At 53.6% G+C, this 22,427-nt stretch overlaps 1 protein-coding gene across 2 annotated transcripts in view; it reads left to right on the top strand.

The window, feature by feature from the left end:
* The window catches only part of GckIII (Germinal centre kinase III), a 124,476-nt gene that overhangs the window by 13,321 nt on the left and 88,728 nt on the right, over window positions 1–22,427 (top strand). The window contains exon 1 of one of the 2 annotated variants that reach the window (XM_084594076.1): window positions 19,245–19,812. The exons of the other annotated variant lie outside the window; for it this stretch is intronic. Within the exon in view, the coding sequence (XP_084450202.1) occupies window positions 19,786–19,812 (27 nt within the window). The 5' untranslated portion in view covers window positions 19,245–19,785. Of the gene's footprint in view, window positions 1–19,244; window positions 19,813–22,427 lie in introns of those variants that run through there. 2 annotated transcript variants of the gene reach the window in all.

Here is a 22,427-nt window from a genome sequence, read left to right as displayed (position 1 = left end):
ACCCATGGCGGCGATCAAAACGACGTTCGAGAGTGGCCCTTGATGATCGATGCGCGGCCGCCCCCGCATCCCGTTCTCCCGTGCGTACGCACGTGTGACCTCTGCTGCTGCGTCGGGCTCGCTCCATCGCGCAGCCCTTTGGGCGCGACGGCGCGTGAATGACGTGGACGAGGTGCCGCTTGATTGATGCCTGCGCGCTCGACACAGACGGGCCGCCGCCGTGCGCGCTCCTCTGGCTTCATTTGAGCGAGCGCGCGTGTTGGCCGCTTCTTCGCCAACTCTCCGCCCGGCGGCTCTTTTACGGTCGCCTAGGGAGACCACAGTCGCTTCGAGGACCATGGTGACTGTTTCAGCTTTTCAGGAAGTGGTAACACGTATCCAATTTCTGACACGTCTCTCGAGCCAGACAGTTGCCCACTCGGTAGAAACCCGTAGTGTGTACTCCGGAACGAAATGCCGGGGCGGTGGGAGGCGGTAGACGAATTGTCTTCCGTGATCGGACGACCTCCAAACGCACGCCACTGGTCTTGTGCGACAGCGCGGATGGCGCAATTCACAGCTTCTTTGCAGCTTTTCTTTCCCGGCGGACAGACTCCGTGTGTCAGCCTTCTTTCCTCGCGCACCACCTGCCAGCACACCGCGGTTTGCGTGGGTACGGCCCGCTCGTTCCCATTGGCTTCAGTGCAGCCTCGTTCCATTCATCCGTCACCCCGTCGCCGGCGTGGGACGTCGGCAGAGGCCCGCCTCCATTCGCTGAACTATAGCTGAACGTCGGGCTTCGCGGCGGCGGCGGCCAGAAAAATGTATCGCCAAAATGAACGGCTTGGTTGCCGTGGCGGAGTCCGTCGAATCGAATGTACGCGTCCGGCAAGATACGTTCTGCAGCCGGAACCCGCTTCTAAGCCCTTATTATCATTGATCCTCCTCCGCGTGCTGCACTCAAGGTCGTCGTTGAGGGAGGAGTCGGATACGGACGTGTCTGTCTGCTGCGCCCTCCTCTTCGCTGAGCAATGCGGCGCCGAAGGAAGGTAGAAAAAGAAGAGAGAGACCTAGCGAGACTGGATTCTCTCCTTTACGTTGGACACCTATACATAATTGCTGTGGTCATCGGTACCCTGTGCTGTGCCGAGTCGTACGCATGCCCGAGGTGTACTACTCGTACGCGTTTGCATACTTCGCGTCGTCAATGGTTCGTCCCATTGCCACTTATGGGACTTTTGTTTTTTACTATTCGTTAGTTCTATGCGGATAGCGATAACAGTGCGGCAGGCTGCGTCGCACAAAATCGAGTGCGCATGGCGTGCGGGGACTCCATTGATCTGTGCGCGGGCAGTGTAGCTGGGGGATCTTTTGACGCACGTCCGGGCTGCCACTACGTCTGGAGGACGCCGATGCACAGTGTAAGCTTTGGAGCCGTGACTGGGTCGCGTTTCGCGTGCCATGCTGTTTTGCACGAGTTCAGTGATGATCTGCAGTGAATTGGAGTGCACACGCCGTCATCTGACTACATATACACCTACACGGCGCTCCTTGTACTGGCGTGGTTTTCCTCGTATTGTTGACGCCCAGCACGGTTCCAGAACGTTTCCCGCAGCCGTACGTAAGTACGTGGCTGCTCTCTGCATTCCGCTCCTTCCAAACGTCGTCGTGGTCGTCGTCTGACGCATCCATGCAGTGTCCCTCCCCTTTGTTTCCCTTTTGTGACCGGCGTGCCTGCGCCGGATCTGCTGCTCCGGTATGCGCGGTGGCGTCTGTCCGCGTGCCCATCGCCGCGGCAGATGCCGTTAACCCTCCTCCTTCGTACACTGCAGCGCTGTCCGTATAGCGCCGGCGTGCGTCACGGCGAACCTCGCAGTTGCGTGCACCGCGGCGGCAGTCGACCGCGTGGGAATGCGCACGCGTCCCCTGGCGCTGACGGCTCCGCCTTCGCTCTGTGGCTGCTTCTCCATAGACGCCGCCGCGACCGTTGCGCCATGGCTGTCTGCGTGGATACAGAGTAGCGTTGATGAACGAAGTTGCTCCTCGCGGGCTGACTTTCTTTTTGTAAGTGACCGATCGGTAGAGTGCAAACTAATGACGACCTTATGTTAACAGCGCCAGAAACACGGGGAGATAGAAAGACAAACACAGGATGTGTGTTCGTCTTTCTATCTGTCCGTGTTTCTGGCGCTGTTTTAACATACTATTCAACCAACTCGCCCAACAAGCTACTGTGTTTAATGACGACCTCTACATCAATTAAGAGTCACTGGATAACTTACCTGGCGAATCTGTGCTGCTTGGCCGCTACTGCCGCTCCGAAGTTTTCGCTAAAGGTAGAGCTTATCCAGCGACATGATTTGTCTGTCGTTCCCAGAGAGACAGTGGTGCCTCTCCAAGACTGAGCTTATTACGTAATTTGAGCCGGCGCTAGACGCGGTGCGCTTATTTACTATGAGTAGTCTGTGCTGCTCTGCATTGTTCCTTCGGCCTGCGCCATTCGTTTCGGTCGCGCTGCGCGCAATTTTCGCCGGTGCATGATGGGTTCCTCCTTCCCTTCCGCACTGCGTGCGTGCGCGAGTGGCGCGCTTTTGTTCTGCGGCGGGCTGCTCTTTTCTTTTGTTGTTGAATGCTCATTGCCTGCGCACTGAATGTCTGTCTGTCCCTCCGTCGGGCGACTAACGGCGGCGCGATATACGTGTGCGCGGATATAAAAGGGGAAGCGGAATGACCGCCAGCCCCGCCGAGCTTCGGGACGAAGGACGAGGTCACTGTGTCGTCCCCGGCACAGCTGCCCTGCTGCTGGTCGGTCGTTTCGTGACTGCGGTCGTGTTCGCGGCGTGGTGGGCAGGGCCCGTCCGTTCTGTCCTCCTGCGCGGCTTGCCGCTGTCCCTTTAGCTTGCAGGGCGCGCCATTTTGTCCTCAGTGGCACCTGCGACCAAAAGCGGCACCCGCTTGCATATATATATATATATATATATATATATATATATATATATATATATATATATATATATATATATATATATATATATATATATATATTACTGCTCGCGCCGTTCCGTCTCCTTCCGCGGCGTTCTCGGGGCCCTTTCTGTCAGCCGGTCCCAGAGTTCCCAGCGTCCCGGTTTTTGCCACGACCCTTATAGTCCATCTATCCGTCTTCTCTAGACGGTGACTGTAGTGGTTTTCTTTTGTTTTTCTAGGCATTATCCCGATTGTCAAACTTTGCTCTCACTACGGGATGGCGCGAATTTTACAGCTCGAGGTGCGCGCTCGGGCACGTTTCTCTCCCTTTAGAATTAGGTTTGGTTTGGTTTGTGGGGTTCAACGTCCCAAAGCGACTCAGGCTATGAGAGACGGCGTAGTGGAGGACTCCGGAAATTTCGACCACCTGGGGTTCTTTAACGTGCAACTGACATATCACAGCACATGGACGCCTTGCTTTACGCCTCCATCGAAAAGTGGCCGCCGAGGCCGGGATTCGATCCCGCGTCCTTGGGAACAGTAGTCGAGCGTCGTAACCAGCTCCAGCGACGACTGGGTGCAGTGTTGTTGCGACGTCCTACATACCGCGGTTACCGACGAGGAGAGGGCGTAAGCTTTTCAATAGCCTCCAGGTGAGACCATTGTTACCGCCGTCATTGACGTCATTCGTAGGCAGTCGAGAGGGGGGTTGTGCGAACCGGACACCGCGTGCAGTGCGCAGAATGAAACTTCTGGGCAGTCTTATTTGTGCCCGTCGCAAGAGGCCGAGGACGATGCACATCCAAGATTGCCGCGCATCACCGGGCCTCGACGTCTAGGGCGGCGGAGCGTTTTTCTCGCCTGTCGTTTCCACTCCTTTTCTTTCCCGCCCCACGTGTGGCCGCTTTGTCCCCATTTTTCGTGCGCGTGCTGCGGCGTCCAGCAAGCGGGGCGTACCCACGGGTGAGAAGTGGACCAGCAGACCGCGATGCTTGTCTCGCTGTGCGGCGCACCGTCTGCGCTGGACGCTGGCTCTCGCGGGACAGTCGCGCAGTGCTCGCCGAGAGAGCAGCCTCTCCGCGGGCTTCTTCGGCGCCTCAAATCCTCCCATGCTTTCCTTGCGTATGAGCGGGTCTCTTTTTTTTTTTTTTTTTTTCGTGTGATTGGAGAGTACGTGGATAACGACGGACGTGTGCTTGTGTGCTGCTAACGTCAGCGCCAGGCAGGGGAGCGTTGATGGCCTATTTATAAAGCTGTATACGCCGGCAGTGCTGCTGCTTTTTATTTTTTTTTTTTTTGCCTCTCGTCCTCGAAATTAATGCCGTATTCCGAGTGCGTCTGTTCTATCGTTTTATTGTATATAGTTAGTCCCACGGACTGATCTCCCGGCATGGCCTATCACCATCCCGTGTGGGGCTGCGTCCGAGTGTGACACGTGCTGTGGTCGCCATTCACGATCTGAGGTGTGGGAAGTCGTTGGCGCTCCCGACTTTAGGAGATTGTGTGTCGGTGTTTTAGGCGCGTGCTACCAAGTGGTCATGGAATCAGTGCAAAAATACCCGAAGCGCGTTTGCTGTTTTTTTTTTTTTTTTTTGTATTGCTTTAAATGCTTTTATGTGCCTCTTGTGGAAGGCCTTTGAATTTTCTTTGCCCTCATCGGTACGAGGTTGAATTTTCACCACGTTTGTCGTGTTTTTCTGGGGCAGGTCACGACTTATCAGCGCTAATTAGGCAAGGTTTGGTTTTTGGGAGTTAACGTCCCAAAGCGACTCAGACTATGAGAGACGCCGTAGTGGAGGAGTCCAGAAAGTTCGATCACCTGGGGTTCTTTAACATGCACTGACATCACACAGCACACGGGCACCTTGCTTTTCGCCTCCTCCGAAAAGCGGTTGCTGCAATCTGGAATCGATCCCGCATCCTTGGGCACATCAGTCGAGCGCCCTAATCACTGCACCACCGCAGCGGGGCCTAATTAGATCTGTCCTCGTGTAACACCATTGGTAACATCAAATCACTTCCGTGCGGAAACCAAAACAAGTTATTTATTGAATGTTTAAACTCATGCCTCGTTAATAGGGTCCCTGTTAATATGGAGGACTTGAATTATGGGCTATTTTTGTGAGGACCAAGCTTGTCCAACGTATTTCGCCTATTATGGAAACTCGCTTTCTATACAGTGGACAGTAACCATGGGGGCCCATGTATTTTTTTCCCGTTACTGTTTACCGTCATGTGGATAAAATCTCTACTGTCCTAACTAGACAAAGTTTTGTGGATTTCGAGTGTAGGACACGAAAGAAAAACAACTCAAAAGTGCAGATGGCTGAGTGATGGCGCCTTTTTTCCTAGGTTCATGCTTCACAGTGAGTGGCTGTGAAGAAAACTCTCTATGCAGCTTGTGGACCGTAGAAGGCCCCATTCAGCCGACTGAGTGGTGACATGATCGAATGACAGTGATTCGTGGGACGTGAACAGTTGTAGTAGGAGTTCAATTATTTACTCATACAACGCCGTCATAAACCAGTGGACGCGTCAGTTGCACAACATTATTTCAAGCATAATTGTCCAGAAATTGTGTAATTCCAAAATTCCAATTTTATCAGAGTTCTAGCACAGCTCCCGACCTCCCTATTGGGATGAAGACGGCGCCGATGAACACTCTCAGACTTCAGTTACAAACAGCATTAGCACCCAAGAAAGTGGGCGATCTGAACAGTCGAAGCCGTAGTTGAGTCTGCACGGCACCGGACGCGAAATTCAGAGGTCGTGGGTTCGCATGCCGGAAGCTGTGTTTTTTCTGCTTGTATTTTAATGAATTGTATTTCACCCATAAAAATAACTGCAGTATTCATTCATGCTGGCACCACAAAAAATATCTTAATGCTTCTCTTGGCCTCGACGGATTGCCTTTTTTCATGTATACTTCATAACGAGCCCCGGATTTCCCCTACATTAGTCTGCTGTGTGTGTGTGTGTGTGTGTGTGTGTGTGTGTGTGTGTGTGTGTGTGTGTGTGTGTGTGTGTGTGTGTGTGTGTGTGTGTGTGTGTGTGTGTGTGTGTGTGTGTGTGTGTGTGAGTGTGTGTGTGTGTGAGTGTGTGTGTGTGTGTGCGTGTGTGTGTGTGTGTGTGTGTGTAATATAATGGGTATAAATTTGTCTTTAGGACTCCGTTATATACCACAGTCATACTTTGTAATATGGGCCTGCTTTCAGCAGTCTCTCTGTTAAATTGATTCCCCACTATCAGCGACTCCAGTGGGCCATTCAGCTCTGTAGCCGACGCTTTTTGGCCTCACTATTTTCAACGCGAGATCGGTCCGCGCGTACTGCTTCGTTCGCTCTTCGATCCCGCTGGAATGCAGTATGGTTCGGGCCTTGTTGTCCGGCCACGAAAACCAGTGTGTAGCCGTTGTACCCCTGTCGTTTTGCAAGGAAGGAAAAATTAGAAGGTGTGGCGTTCTCCCCATGCCGACCGCATTTCGCACACGGTTCATGTTTCTCGATGTCCGCACTCCCATCCCAGAAAAGGGTGTACGCGCGCGCACGCCATGCAGATCAAGGTGCACGCGAGAAGTTGGAACATTTCCCGTTGTCACCGCTTGGGAGAGATTCCGCTCTCTAATTATAGGCAGGGAGAACACAGCGTGGCGGTTTCTGCAGTACCTCTCTTTTGCGACGACGGCTGGCCAGTGATAGCATTGTTTGCCGGCCGCATCTTGGGAGCTTTTATCGGCGGGGGGTCCCCCTTGCGCGCGCGCGCTTTTCAGGCCTTTTCTTTTTTTTATATTCTTTCTTTTGTCCGCTCTTCGTTGTGTGACGACCCCCCCCCCCCTCCCCTGCTCGAGTCTTTTCACCATTCATTAGCTCCGTGTGCATGGGCGGTGCGAACGGCATATTCAACGGGACTGTGCCGCCGCCGAGTCGGTTCTTTCCTTTTTCCCGCGCTGCTTCGGTTTCCTCGCGACTGTCCGCTGGCGTGCTATTCCTGAATCCATGGGACGGCGCGGAGCCGTTTGTTAAAGGGAAGGGTTGAGGGGGGGGGGGGGGGGGGGAGTTTTTCTTCCTCGCTTAGCGCTCTTCGTCACCTCTGCTTTCATTTCAGTTTTACTTTGTGAGTGTGGCTTGCCGTCCTCTTTTCTCTCTTGGACTGAAGCTAAGCCCCTGGCTTTTCGCATAGCAGACTGGAAACGAGCGCTTGCTAACGCCCAAAAGCTCGTCAGACCACGTAGAGTCGAAGCGCGCTCGTAGTCAGCGTCCAGAGCAAGCATTGTTCTATCGGTGCTTCGTGGAAGCAGCACCGTCAAACCCGGCGTGTCGCGTGTCTAGAATCGTGAAAAGCAACCCTGCTGCGGGTGTACCAGTTTGGCATCGCGGGGTGGTTTGCGAGATGCTAAAAGAAATCCGATTGCAAGTGTGAGCTCGGGAATCGGGGTCAATTAGAGGAAGAGGGAATGTAAGAGGAGGGGGGGGGGGGGGAGCTTGTGGAGTGTTGGTTTCGTCCACTCTCTTTTCCACGGTCATGCGTCGTGCCCGTTATTTGTCTCCTGCATACATATTAACGCCGCCAGGGAGTCTGGCGCGGACACACAGCTCTGAGCGCCTGCACCAGTTATCCCATCGACACTTGGTTACTTGCGCGAGTTCAGACATTGCTCCCCAGCTGATCATATCCCGAGGTCGCCATGAATTCAGCAGCTGTGCGGGCTGTCCTTGCCGGTTGTCGCATTTTCTAATGGAAGGAGACTATCACCAGGTGCTTATCAGCGGTCGGATGGCCAAAATTGATAGGCTCGGTGGAAAGATGCAATATATATATATATATATATATATATATATATATATATATATATATATATAAGAAACTTCACATCGCTGAAGTTTTATGATTGCAGAGATGCAATGTTTCGAAGGTGATGCCAAGTCAGAGTATTTTGTTCAGGATGGCGTGATAATTCCCCTCTATCGACTTTCTAGCGCGACAACGCAGTATGTGGCAGATGCAAGTAGGTTCACCCAACGTTGGTTCACCGCGGCTTGATGGATAGACCACGGCCTCGTGAAAATCGAGCAAGGGTCTCTTCTGATGCACGTCGGCCTCCTCTTTTTTCTGTATCCCACTGCAGTACGTACGGTGCTGGCGCCGGATGTGTGCTCATGCGGGGGCGTTGCTAACGAACGCGCTCTCTTCGGTGTAGGAGCATCTTCGTAAGAAATCATGCGCTAGTCTGCTGTTGGAAGTATAGTGGGGATTGTAGAAAGACGCCCGCTTCGCGGCTTAACTCATTGCGGGAAGTGCCCGTTCAACGATGGTTGTGTCCAGGTGTGTGTCTTGACGCATGGCAAGGGGATGGGGCGGGGGGCTCGTTTAAATAGGGATGCGCATTGCTTGTTTAAACTCGAACAAGTAAATGGAGGCACTTCGCGCGATTCTCGGCACCTTCTTTTGGGCGGGAACGAAAGCGGTGGCGGAACCACGATTTGCCCCGCGGCATGTTTAACATGGCTTGCTTGCGGGCTGTGCGCTGTCTCTTCCTGACGTCGTGTTTGTCGATGTCTCGGCTCGGTTTCACTCAGCTTATTTGCCTCTTTTTCGCTGTGTGGTGGTGGGAACTAATCGTTCCCGCCTTTCCGTTGTCGAGGCCCGCGATGACGTGGTCCCTCTGGTCCCGCGCGCATTGCTCTTTATGCTGTTCGTCGGTCGTTGCCGCCAGCTTCTCGCCCGGAGCAGCCGGCGGCACGCTGGAGAGGTGTCAGCCACGCGCTGCAGGGAAGCGCCGCAAGTGCGCCAGAGAGCATTGTCCCCCCGAGGGAGGAGAGGTGCGTGCGCGTCTGCTTGTCACCTTCTCGTAGATCATTTTATATTTTTTGTATTGTTTTCGATATACAAAGGGGGGCAGGCTTGTGTTTGTGGTGACCGGTGCTTCCGGAACGGCGGCACAAGAAGCTGTCCACGACGAGGCACTTCTGAAGCCGGCCCGCGCTTCCGGTCTTCTGGGGTCGCGCTGGCTTCTGCACTCTCCGCTACTGGCCCCCCTTGTTTCTTTGTCCAATTGGGGTGATAATAAGAAATTGAGGGAATCGTTCTTAAACTGAGGAGGTAAGGAAAACGGAGGGGGGGTGGGGGCATTACAGCAGCGGGGTCCTTGGCGGAAACTGCGGTTTCACAAGCAGAAGCTTGAGAAGGTGCGCCTGATTCGGGATTACTACTGCTCTCTGACAAACAGTGTGTGTCCACGACGCACACGGTGTTGGCAGGAGATGCTCAACACTGAACACGGTGATAGCAAATACCTGAACAGTCGACTGTAGCTGGGTGCCAGCCGAATCATGCATCTCTACCTCAGCCACTCGACTGCGCAGCTCAAGCCCCGAATCCCGGCCGCAGCGGTCGCTTTTTTATGGATGCGAAAAGCAAGGCGCCCGTGTTCTGTGCGATGTGTGACCAGTGGTCGAAATTTCCGGAGTCCTCCACTACGACGCCTTCCACAGCCTGAGCCGCTATCGGACGTTAAATCACATAAACCAAAACCATCAGCAAGGCACGTACTCATCCGTCGCCCTTATAGTGTGTCATTTGTCGTTGAGGGCGGAGTTGAAGCGATAGGTGAACCATTGGCGAATCTTTGTCGCCGATGTTCGGCTCGGACACTCTCTCGGTTGCCCATGCGTGAAAGCGTCTCCGTGCCGGTCACTCGGCGTCGCATATCATTCGCAGAGCCGCTTGCGGTTCGGGACCCCCTCCCCCTCTCCCTCCCTGTGAGCCAGGGAACCGGTTCGGGTTTGAAACCGAGAGTCGCGTTATCGTTCCCCCGCTGCGCGGTGATCTATCGCAGCGACATCGCGCGAAACCGAAACAGGATTCGCGGATCGGCCTCCTCGCGTGGCCGCTTGTTGTTCCCTTTGCAGCCCGCCGCTCTGCGAGGGCGCCGTTTTTCTTCGCCCCGAGTTGCTTATTTCTTAGAGCAGAGATACCACGGGGGTTCCCGGCTACATTGCGCGGGGATATTAGATCGGGTGGCCAATGAAGCATTGTGACGGATGATCACCCTGGCGCCTCCTTCGTGGCTGTTGCTTTTTGTCCCGCTCCACCGCAGCTTACTTGACTCGCTTCCGCATTGACAGTGGAAGTTGGAGCGTAATGCGGCTGCTTATCCTCCCCGGGTTTCCTTTTTTGCCGCTCCTTATATGTGGCCGTGTTACGTGTGGGCCCGTGTCGTTGGAGACGTTCACGATGAGGTGATAGCGAGGTGATTGGTTGCGCGTGTCGACCGAGTCGGACCTGCAGCATTAGTGCGGCTTTCGTGGTGCTACGACGGCGACTCGCTTTCCCGCTACAGTGACGCCCCATGCGGGAGGATTCGCGAGGGCGAAACGCAAAGATTTGTTTCCGTTTCCACCTCCTAGCGAAAAAAGATAAGCTCCGTTACAGAGCCTTGTAAACGACGGCCGCCAGGCCAGCCATCCGAGATTTTTTTCTTTTTCTCCTTGTCGCCCGGGGGCGTTCGTGATGTGGCGGTATGTGCAGCGTGCAACTTTGCTCACGACTCGTCGTTTGCCCTGCGACGTGCAACCACTCGGGGCGAGGACGCGCAGCCGACCTGGCTGCAGGTCGCAGCTGTGCCCGGATGTCGACGTCTCGTCGCTGCGGGGCTTCGCTTCCGGCTTCGTTTCCGGCACATCACTAGTGTCGTGGAAGAGTCGCGCTGCCGCGCGCAACTTGTCCATTCGTGTTTTTTTTTTTTTTTTTTTTTTGCGAGCTTCAGGTACAGTGCAGCTTCGTTTTAGCCGCAAGCTGACTTGCTGGGAACTCGTACGCGCCTACAGCGGGTCTTTTCTTTTTATCCAAATGCGGCAATGCGTCGTTGGGATCTGCCGCACTGTATAAATGTGCATAAACAGTAAAGAGCGCTAAGCTTCCTCCGTATAGTACGTTAGTACGCATAGCCTCGTGTTATATATAGCATTCATGGAGATATATTAGCTCCATGTGTGTCGTCCAGCTGATATTGGAAGAACAAGAGCAAGTAGTAACAGGGCTGCAGAAGGTAAGCCTCGACAGAAGGCGCAAGCGCCTTCTATGGGCGCTTTGCAGAAAAGAGTTGAGGAAAGGCGTGTTGATCCGTGGTCGTTCACAGTCCGTCCGTCAATGTCCGTCCGCGTCCGCGAAGGGCTAATTAAATGAAGTAGGTTTCGACCACGAGGGCGCGGTGTCTCGCTACCGCGGCGACATTGCGTTGCAACGGCTGGCGTCGTCGCGCACTCCATGTGATGACAGTTTTGATCGAGCGTCGGCGTCCCGGTTTCGATCGGACTAGCGAGCAGAGTTGGAAAACCTCGCTATCGGGGCTTTGAGCGTCGCGGTCTCGTCGAGGGCGAAGTTTTACACTTTTAAATTTTGGCGTGAGGCTGTTCCCTTCGTCGACCCGCTTTCGGCGGTTGCGTGACGTTCAAAGTATAATCGCGTGCGAGATATATGCGGGCCCCGCGACGCTTTTCTTTATAATTTTTTTTTTAAATTGTAGTTCTCACGGTGCTGCCTAAAAACAGCGGTGGTCGCTGTGTATAAGGCTGCATGGTGTTTTAATGATGCGGCACCTGTGCCCCGACCCTCTGCTACATGGCTCCGTGGTATTTCGTGAGTGCGTGCGCGCATCCCCTAACACGGATCTGCCCCCTGAGCGGCGTTGGAATTCAAATCACGCTTAGTTGTCTCGAGACACGGCGATCCGCCCGAGTGGTCGGTCCGCTCTGGGCGCACCAATGAGGCCCGCTTGGCGGCGCCACATTAGGCCCGCCGAGGCGATTCGTCACGCTTCCGTGATGCAGGGTGCCGGCACGGTTATGCGCGCTAAACTGGCCTCGCATGATGATTGGGCGAGAAGTTATTCCGGTCCACCGTTCAAAACTGTAACTGCATTGCGGGAGGGACGCGTGTGTACAGCTGAGAGCCACCGCTGGACATGCGTGTCGCCTAGCCGCGAGCGCTATACTTAGCACGGTGCTCCGGATGATTGGTTTTGTGCGTTCGTCTCTGCGGGCGCCCAGAAGCACTCAACGTGGGACCCGGTTATTCGACTATGTCGGGGCCTCGCGGGGTGACGCTCCCCGAGGCGACGCCTGTCGTGCGCGTACACTTGTGTCTGCCTGAGCGGAGGAACGCCTCGTCAGGGCTGCCTCCGTGTAATAAGCATTTAGCACCTGATCGAGATGAGCGCCTTCCGCATTTAACCCCACGGCGAAGTTAGCGGCTCGTTTTCTTCTTTGGAATATGGCGCTGATAGTGTTAACGTTCAGGGCGTGGTGAAGCAGATTTTAGCGCTTGTTTGGGAACCTGGAAAGGGGGCATTGCTCTCCTGTCTCTTGCGCGTAGTGGGACACGTGAACGTCAGCTGCCTTGTCTGATGTGCGTACGTCGATATCGATGCAGTCGTTTAAACTAAAGAATTACTTATAGCCCGTTATTCTCACATACAGTACGGTCGTGACATGTGGTGTCAGGTCCGTCAATATTTCCTTTTAGTGTCTCGCTAGCGAAGTAAAATTCCGCAATGTCGAAAAAGGGGTGGGGGGGGGGGGGGGGCTATGAAGTTTCGGTGCGCAATAAATGCAATAGAACGCTTTACGACCGCCGGTGGGCTTCGATCTCATGGAAGCGCGAACAGAGCAACTTCGTTGGCTACTCTATAGGTAACGATGCCACAGCCGAATGTCACGAGTGTTTGACTGCCATGCAGTATCTCGCACTGTGTTTTGCATGTCCTCGTCAACTTCCACCCGAAGACCGGAGCTCAGGTAAATTACATCTGTTTCTACGTAAGGAGATGTGCGTGTATCTGTCACACTTCTCGGGGGACACCTGAACCGCACCACAAGGTAAGGGAGGAAGATGGCAGAGAAAGAAGAGAGAAATAGGGGTCGGTAGTTGGTAGGGCTGCGGAATAATGTCGATCGCCTAGCGATCTTTAACGTTTTCTGATATCGCGCAACACGCGGACGCCTCTGCGTGTCAGGCTCCATCGAAACGCGGCCGCCGCGTAGGATTCGAACGAAGTAGAAGGGACAAACGATGTTCGTGCGCATCGATTTTGCCTTTGGGCCATGTACTTCGCTATCGAAAAATTCGTCTGGTCTTGGGGGTGGACTTTCGGAGCAAGACCTCATGATCCATCTGGCACTGTTGACAGGTGGCGAAATAGAGAGGGGAATATCTCATTTTTTTCTTTTAGGCGAAAGACGAAACTCTCGGATATAACGAAAAAACAAATCAATTATGACTAAAGACTTGGATGTAACGGAATCATATAGACGTGGTAACAAGGGAGTTTATGCGCCCCCTCGGGCTTATGCTTTCGCGTTTCATCTGCAGCACTAAAATTAACGACTCTAAATTCAACCCCCGATTTAACCCCGGCAACGCAATCGCCGAGGTTAACAAATATACACTAGTTAAGCAAATATACTGTGCTAGCTAACCTCCGCCTTATTTAATGCAACGAAGTAAATCACAGGTTAATATATATATATATATTTTTTTTTTTTTTTTTATGAGCTTGCAAATCAGCGGACATCAAAAATGACCGATGGAAGTGTCAGCTGCGTGTATTCTTACAGACAATGCTAGGAACGTGCCCCTTTCCTCATCCTTAGCTGTTTTAAAGTGAAACGAAGACGGGTGAGGAAATGATAGAGTATAATGCAAGTAGGGTCTTACAGCAGCGTCACAGAGGTCGAGAATGAACGGAAAGTAAGCGAACTTCTGCGGGCGCAAAACCAGCGCAGACAAACATTTTGGGGAAGGGGCCAGCAACGGTGACTCGGGGGGTTTGGACAGTCGACTGCGGAACCCAAGGACGTAGTGGCCGCTTTTCGGTGGAGGCATGGATTCCTCCATGGATGGAGGCGACAAGCAAGGCACCCGTGTACTGTGCAGTGTCAAGCACACAGTGGTCAAAATTCCCCAAGTCATTCGTTGAGGCGTCTCTCATAACCTGCGTCGCTTTTGGAAGTTAAACTGGTTAAACCCCTTAAACCACGAAGGAAAAAAAAAAAAATGATCTGTCGTGTTCACGTCTCGTCGCGCACAGTCTTTTTTTTTTTTTTTTTTTCGTCTTCTTCTGGTTGTCGTGTGCCGTAAGAACACACTGAAGCGGCAGAGAAGAATGACGTTTGAACTTTGTCAAGTTCACTCACAACTCCGCGCGCGCTGAGGTGTGCAGTGTACCCGTGCTGTCGGGCCTCTTGCTCGGCGGTCGCACACAGGGCCGTGTGGAGCAGCCGCTGGACAAGCCTGTTGTCGACGGCTGGGGGCCGGATCGTCCTTGGGAGCGAACGACGACGGGACGGCGCATCCGCTCTTGACTCATAGCACCACGAGCCTGTTTGTGCGGATAATTCCACTGCGAAGGACGGCGATCGCGTGTGCTCGCGGGCATCTCTCTCTTTTTGCCCGTCCGACGGGGTGACGGCTTCTTATTCCAATCCCGTTGCGCTGTGGTATGACTAGTGTCGTGGTCGCATCGGACCGTGTTTTCTTTCTGCCTGTCGGAGCTTTCTGCGCGCTCAGTGGTTGGACGCTGATCCGCATTGTGCACCCTTCCCTTTTTTGTTCCTCGCGGTCAGCGCCCACTCTTGCCTTGCCCACGGCCGGTCTCGAGCGCTCTCCCTCGAGTCCTGCCGTGCCTTGCCTTCCTCGCGTCAGGCAGAGAGAGAGAAAGAGAGGCAGAGAAACTCGGGCAGGAATCCTTTGTTTGGAACAGCCGCTGAATGAAGTACCGAAGACCGTGCGCGGTTTTCTTGAGCGACGGCTTCGCAAGGGTACATTTCACGTCCCCTAAGCTCTCGGAGCTCGTTCGTACGCAGCCTGTGGCTTTTATTGCGACGCGGAACACCGCTGCTTCCCTGCCTACGGGAACCGCTCGAAAGCGGCAGTCTTATGGGGAGTTAATATGCCGAAGTGCCTCTTGGGCTTTCAGGGATGCCATAGATAGGTGAGGGCTCCGGACTTGGTTCGGCCATATTGGAAATATTTAGCATGCGCTGATATCGCACAACACACGGGCGCTTTGTGCGTTTCGCCTCCATCGAAACACGGTCGCCGTGGAAAACGCTGTAGCCCGGTGCATGTAGGATCTTCTTGCGCGCCGCTGTACGTCGCAGTGCTTTAGGTGCTTTAGGCGGCCGGAGGCAGGCAACATGTGTTGCAGCTTTTACTGCGCTGCGTCGAGTCACGCGATGGCGATGACGACGCCACGCATGTGGTCTCCGAAGGGAAGGACGGGGCGCCGTCGATCGCACCTCGTGCGTTCGAACAGCCGGCCCCGCCGAGCCTTTGCGCCGCTGGTCTTCGATCTCCGATGCGCGCATTTCTCGATCACGCTTCCCGTGACACGTCGGGTCCGCTGTTGTTGGGCGGCGGGGCCCTTTCTTCTTCTTCTTGGCGACGCTCTTGTTCCCCTCTCATCCTGTATCGCTTGCCGGCAGGCCGCTGAGACGGCGCCGTGATCACGCGCGCAATCCGGAAGGCGTTGTTCTTCTGGGGCAGATGTCCTTCCGTCGAGAGAAACGTGATGCTTTGCGTTTAGTTGCGCCGCACGGATCGACCGGCATAGTAGACGCGATGTCGAACAGCGTCAAATGGTTACTGGGGCAAATAATTGTGCAGAGCGCATTCAGCGATTTTGCCGATGGTTTGTCCGGTCCCATGGGCTCCGGTGGGTGGTATCTGGCAGGAAGTGCTTAAGGCAAAAAAAAAAAAAAAGTGAAACTTTATTCGCGGGTGGGTTCCGAACCCGCAGTGCCACGAACAGGTCATCTTGGCTGGCCACTGCATCAGGCCACCACGCCGTCGCCGCAGACAAGTATCCTGTTTTTTAGCTGGCAGTCTCTCGCGCTCTATCAACCTTCACCCGTTACAAAATGAATCCAGAACTCATTGCTATCGCATTGCCCTCGTAAGGTGCCTGAAGCGGTCCGAAAATTAAATTGTGCTGTGGCACTAAGGGTAATATTTTCAGATTTTGCGCATCTCTGAAGCCGCCTGCTTGACTGTGGAATCCGAGCTTCGAGAAACGAAACCAAGTGCTAGCATATATACCTAATTTGCTGGCGGTCTAAATTTTTTTGTTGGTATTTCGATCTTAGCGGCGGAGGTCATCATGTTAGCGGTGCGATTCGTGTATAAAAAAATAGCCGGAAAACGTACTGACGTCATCACTCCGGTGCCGGGAAAATTGACGAGCCTGTCGTTCGTTTAGTTAAACACGTGCCAAAAAGGATTTTGAGGGTGTCTATTCACTCTAACCATTCCCATAAACTTATAGGGATGGTCCTGTGTAGCCAATGTTCCTATCATAATGCAACATCCTAACTCCTGACTTTTTTTGTTGCTGATTTGAACTCACCGGAGAGAGTAGGAGGAGCCGAGCTATGCGCGGAGTGCCTGTCGAGCAGTCGCGTGGTTGCTTTATTGCAGCTCTGCCGTCAGCGTAGTAATACGCAGCGTGCATATAGTCCGCCTGCTTCGGGCTTGTTCTTTCGGTGATACATGTTCTCTGGACCGCAAATATATAGCGGCTTTATTTAAACGTTATTCACGTAGTGTTCGCAGAACATCGAATAGATTACTTTGGGTGTTTCAAGAACTGCTGCTTTTCTCAACGCAGAGTATGAGGTTGCGTGGCGCGAAAGCAAGCTGCGCGCGCGTATTTTTTTTTTTTAATTTATTTTCGTGGGCTTGATTTGCGACTTAATTTGAAGCAAAGACGGCTTTTTCCAGAACGCCAGTGCACCTTTAAGAGGCGCATTTCGCTCGGCCTTCCTGGGACAATTAACTATGCTGAAGCACTTCAATCGGGGGCAGTTGGAGTAGAGTCCCTAGAAGTATTTGCCCTAGTTGGAGTACGCCTGAGAGGTCGACATTCGAACCTCGTCTGACTGCGCACGCGCTGGTTCCGCAGCACGTCCGTCGTGGTTTAGCAGATGATAATGATTGTGACTGCAGGTTTGTTAGACTCACGCAAGTTTCGCTTGTCGGCGGTACTCTCGTGCCTGCATCCGGCGGCGGACATCCTGATGTATACCTGGCAAATGCGACGCGCTGCGTGGGCTGCCTAATTCGTAATTAGTTCGAGTTGGGACAAGTGGCCGTGTAAAGTTTATCGCGTGCCCCTGTGTATGACTCCCCCGTACCTCGCGTTAGTCCGTGCTTTCATGCAACTCATTTCCTAGAGCGAGATATTTCACTAGCTGCTGAACGGCGGGGCCTTGGATACCGATTGTTTGTTTCCGTCCACCCTTCTTCCTCTCAGAGTCGCGAGAAAAATTAACTCTCCTATAGCAGTTGCGCACTTTCATGGCGGTCCTTGAAGCGTTCGCGGTTCTTGCTCAGCGCGCTTCGCGTGGATATTGTTGCGCATGGATTCCAGGCAGAATAATGTAATCGCCATTTCTGCTACGGCAGGAAAGCTCGCTCATTGCGACATGGCACGTAAAGTTCCGTAAGGTTTGCCAGAACTGTCTGGTTGGTTTGGTTTATGGGGTTTAACGCCCCAAAGCGACTCGGCTATGAGACACGCCGTAGTGGAGGGCTCCGGAATAATTTCGACCGCCTGGGATTCTTTAATGTGCACTAACATCGCGCAGCACGTGGGCCTTTCGCCTTCAGCGAAAAGCGGCTGCCGCGGACGGGATTCGATCCCGCATCCTATAGGATGCAGAAGTCGAGCGCCCTCGCCGCTGCATCACCGCGGCGTGGCCAAGGAGGTATATCTGATGCTTGTCCATGTAGTATCTGATTTAGTGAATCCGGGTGGTTGCGTCGATATCGTGCATTTGCAGCCGAATGCACTGGACAACGGCTGAAAATTTGTCCGCTAACTGTTGTATTATTTTACCATTGGTTGGAGGGAAACGGATACGCCGATATTGTGAAATAAGCTTAAGCACGCAGTTTCTAGAGTGATGTACCTCGGGACGACGGCGGTCGCAGTCGGGCTGCATGACTTGTCCTCCAGCAGCTAACGGGATTGTTTTGCCGTCAGTTGGGAAATAGGGCACTTTTTTTTTTCTTCTAGTAGAACCCTGCGACTAACAGCATTATAGCGTATGAGTGTCCGAGCGTTAAAGTCGTCGCAGAATCCTATAATCCCGAGGTCAGGAAAATAACGTCGGTTGTCTGTGGCAGCAGGAAGGGCAACTCGGCTGAAAAAGCAAGGGCGCTTGGCTTTGAAAGAACGTCGATAGAAAACGAAGACACGTGCGCTCTTGATTGAAGTTCCTCCCCCCGGAGTAGCGTAACCTTCGGTTCACGCTTCCGGATTTCATTTCTTCTTCTGCGCAAAGTTTCCTCAACTGGTTCAAATCGTACTTCAGTGCGTCCCTAGTCCTGTGCATCGCTTCGTGTTCATTTTTCTCCGTTTGGGAGCAGCGAGGTCGCCGCAGGCGCCAACCTTATTTGCGCTGCAGGCCACGGTTCATTGGGCTGGTCGGCTGGAGGAAGCCTTTGCAACTTTTCCACCACACCGTGGAAAAGGAAATCGAAGCGCTCATCCGGAGAGTGCGTGCGTGTGACGCAAACCGGCTCAGCGCGCACGCCTCTGCCGAGTCGTCAGCGCTATTCTTTGTGCGCGCCGGCCAAAGAATAGGTCTGGCCAGCTGCGTACGCGCTGTTCTGGTAAAAATGGTGCAGCCTCGTTCGAAAGCCGGTGCTGTCGCCGCTTGGTCGGGGGGGCCGCGGCCTAGTACGATTGTACTGCGTCCTAGAGCTTACTAATCGCAGGGATTGGGTAACCAAGACGCTGTCGATTTAGAGACTTTTTTTCTCGTGCGCGTGTGTGTGTGCGTGCGTGTGTGTGTGTGCGTGTGTGTGTGCGTGTGTGTGTGTGTGTGTGTGTGTGTGTGTGTGTGTGTGTGTGTGTGTGTGTGTGTGTGTGTGTGTGTGTGTGTGTGTGTGTGTGTGTGTGTGTGTGTGTGTGTGTGTGTGTGTGTGTGTGTGTGCGCTTGCGCGCTGGATTCGGGTTACCCTGCTGGCCGGTTCAAGCTTCCGCAACGTTTTTCACTTTTTAGCGAGTCGAAAGCGCAGTGTTTTGTGCGGTGATGTTGGTGGCGGCGTCGGCGGTGGTGAAGGGCCAAGCCGGGGCAACGGCTCGCCAAACGGGTTTTCTGCCTCTTCCTCCTCCCCCTCGGGCCGCGCGGTATTCGGCCGTCCTCGCCGCCACGTTCCTGGCGCGACGCTACTCTCCCGACTTGCCGGTCGCCTGCTGACGTGCTAAGGTGAAGGCCGTTCGTTGCACACTGTTGCCGCACGGGTCGCAGAAGCAGGAGCTGCAGTGCTGGGGACGCAGTCTCAAAGCGTCACCGTTCACCTGTCCATCCTGCGAGAGGGCCTGCAGCAACAGCTGCCACAACGACGACTTCACCGCCGACGCCTGGGGTACACGTTGCGAGTCCCTTGACCGGGTATTGGCTCTCTCGGCTCGTGGCGGTGCCTTGAGTTACTGCCCGCCTTCTCGGTTGTGCCGCAACATTCGCGCGAAGAGGGCCAGGCATGTGGAGGAAGCGGTCTGGCTCGCCCGACGTCCTTGCCGCATTCTGCTAGTGAACCCCAAGAAGAAAACCTGACCGCCGTTCCGCCCAGAGACTGTGCACCGACTTCGGCGTAGACAGCGGCGCCGGCGATGCAGTTCGTGTGGAACTCGCGGCCTGCGGGACTAGTGGTAGTGTGAGCAACCCGTTCGTCGTGTGCCTTTGGCCTTCCTGCTCTGAAGAATCTTGGATTACGTGCGCGTTGTGTGCTGAGCCCGCTGATCTTTCTCAGTGCGCCGTCCGACCATCTGCAGCCATGCGGTACTACGACCAGTGCATCAGGGTGAGTTTTGCTCACGCATCTATCGTCTTCTGCGTTGTGTGCGGTCTTTTTCTCGGCCGTCTTCTGACGCCGAAGAGAGTCCGGGAGTTGTTGGTGCATCTACCGCCGCTTCTCGCACGGGTCGTGGCCCTTCTGCTTCCGTGTCTGCGGGGCACCGCCCGTGTTTTGCTTCGCGAACGCGCTTGATCGTCCTCGCGCATAAAAGTAGCCCATCGAAGCTGCGTTCCGTTTCCCTCCTGGCTACTCTTTTTCTCTCTCCCATGAGCTTAGAGTTCTTCAGCCTGGCATGGGCTCGGGTTCACTGTGGGTCCTCCTTTTATCGGCTTCCATATATCGTGCGACCGGAATTCCACCACGGCGCTTCTCCGTCCATTGCCTTGTGAGACACACACCTTGCTCGCTCACCGACCGATTATCGAACGCGTGCTGATTATCCGACTTCCACCACGGCTTTTAGAACGTAATCACTAGCGCTCATTTATTGCGGATGTTGCACTTCCTTTGAATCATATAGTTTTCGGTCTGCAGCTGTTGGTTGAAGATTGGCATTGAACGGTCAGCTAAAGGCGCCTGTACGGGAACAACAGCAGCTGATGTACTACCATCGTTGAGTGAGTGACAGTGGTGGTGAATACACGGGTCTGTGGAGTTGGAGTTTTCACTACCGATGTCCATATCGGGACAACTGTGGCTGCGCTGTAACATGCGATTCAACGGCGGAATTACCTAACGTTCATCGTTTCATTTGAACGCACCTTTCGTTGGCTTTCTTTTATAGCGCACTGTTCCTCTCTCTCTCTCTCTCTCTCTCTCTCTCTCTCTCTCTCTCTCTCTCTCTCTCTCTCTCTCGTATAGGCATTCTGCGCAGTCGTATCGTGCGCATCTTGTAGCTGCGCCACCTGCTGTGCATGCCAGTGCCCGCTGCAACGCAAAAATATGGCCCACGTCTGCTGTGGGATGGGGCTTTAGCTGTGGGTGCTTCCACACGGTGTGACCTGTCGCGGCAGTAAAGGAATTCCAAGCCGTCGAAAGATGACTGCTGTTCTTTCCATTCTCGCGCTGTGCCAAACAGTGTGAACAATAAAACGCGCGGTGAGGAAATTTCCAGCTATCTTGCTCCGGTTGGGAGTGGGCGCTGTTTAGCAGTGGATAAGACTTAACTCCGGGACAAACGAACTCCCCTCGGAAGGGGGGGGGGCGGTTACGCTGAGGCGATAAATACCACCGTAGTAGGAAGTGGTCGGTGACACTGTTCGCTTTTCTCCATTGCGGCGTCCGCTCTGCGGCGTTTCGCCCGTACTTTTCCGGTTCGCGAGAACGAAGGCACTGCCGAATTAAGCGCAGTTGTCTTTTTCTCTCGTCTAATCCGGGGCGACCCGGACATGAAACTCTTGGGATTTTTTACGCAAACGCGATGTTTGCCGAATGCGCAGTTTTTCTGGATCGCGGCGGTGTCGCTAGTCGAGGCGGCTTCTGCCGCCTTCTCTTGGTCTGCGAAGGGAGCCCCACCGCTGCCCCGGTGAAAAACGTTGCGGTTGCCCTGCCTCCGCCTTTGATTTTTTTTTTTTTTTCTTCGCTGCCTCGCCCTTCCTTTTTTTTTTTTTTTTTTCTTACTGCGAGGTAATTTGTTCGTTAATATTTTCGCGGAGAGAAGTTGCGATCACACATTTACGCCGGGCAAGGATTCCCCGGCTTATATTACACTTTGTTATAGCTGTCTCGATGACGGCTGGACGAGGGCAGTAGAAATAAATACATCGGTGGAAAGAGCACATCCTAGTTAATACGGCAGCACCGAGGAGCCTTTCCAAATCAGAGAGAGAGGGGGGTACGGAGGCCCAGTGGAGATGTTTCGCGATGTCTTGCGGCATGCGCTAGTATTCTATCTACCATCACCTGTTCGTTGAAATGCTATTTTAGTGCCGTCTACATGTAGCCCGAAATTTATTTGCAGGTACTGCTTAGACATGATTGGACGATTCAAACTAACAAAAACGACAAACAAGATACCGGACACTGAAGAATAAATCAACAAAAGCATGGAAGAATGCTTACGCGGTGATTTGACGGGGACAGGCACATGTAACTTATGGTTTATCGTTATTATGAAAATACATATGTCCACTCTACTTTTAGATCTCGAGCAGTACTATGACCTGGATGTCGCTCTCCACTAACTTGTTATAGAAGAAGCAGGACAGAAACTAGGCCGCCTCTCACTGCGTTTAATACCTGGCTATCGATATGCCAACACGGCACTCAGTCTTCCACGCGCCCTAATTTTAAAACCTCGCCTTCCTTCTCCTCGTTCAGTTTGCAGATTCTTGACTGAACCTGCAACACTTGTGACCGCTGGTGCACGCTTGAATTGTCCCGTAGTGCTCCGGAAAAGGAGAGAGGCCTTCCGAAAACCGCTTATTCTGCCAGAGGGTGGCTTGACCTGGCGCTTTATTATCCGCTGAGGTTGGCAGCTTGATCTGCAGGGTATCGCTGAGCGTGACATATGGCAGGACGTCGAAGTTGTTTCTTCCTGTCGCTGGTCTGACCACTCCCACGTTGTTTTGGAGCTGGGGATGTCCCTTCGTGGACGACGTTGATAAGCGCCTATGAGGCGC

This window comes from Amblyomma maculatum, chromosome 2, assembly GCF_055883805.1.
Source record: "Amblyomma maculatum isolate TAMU_Amacu chromosome 2, ASM5588380v1, whole genome shotgun sequence".
Taxonomy (NCBI): domain Eukaryota; kingdom Metazoa; phylum Arthropoda; class Arachnida; order Ixodida; family Ixodidae; genus Amblyomma; species Amblyomma maculatum.
This window is presented reverse-complemented; position numbering and strand designations above follow the sequence as displayed.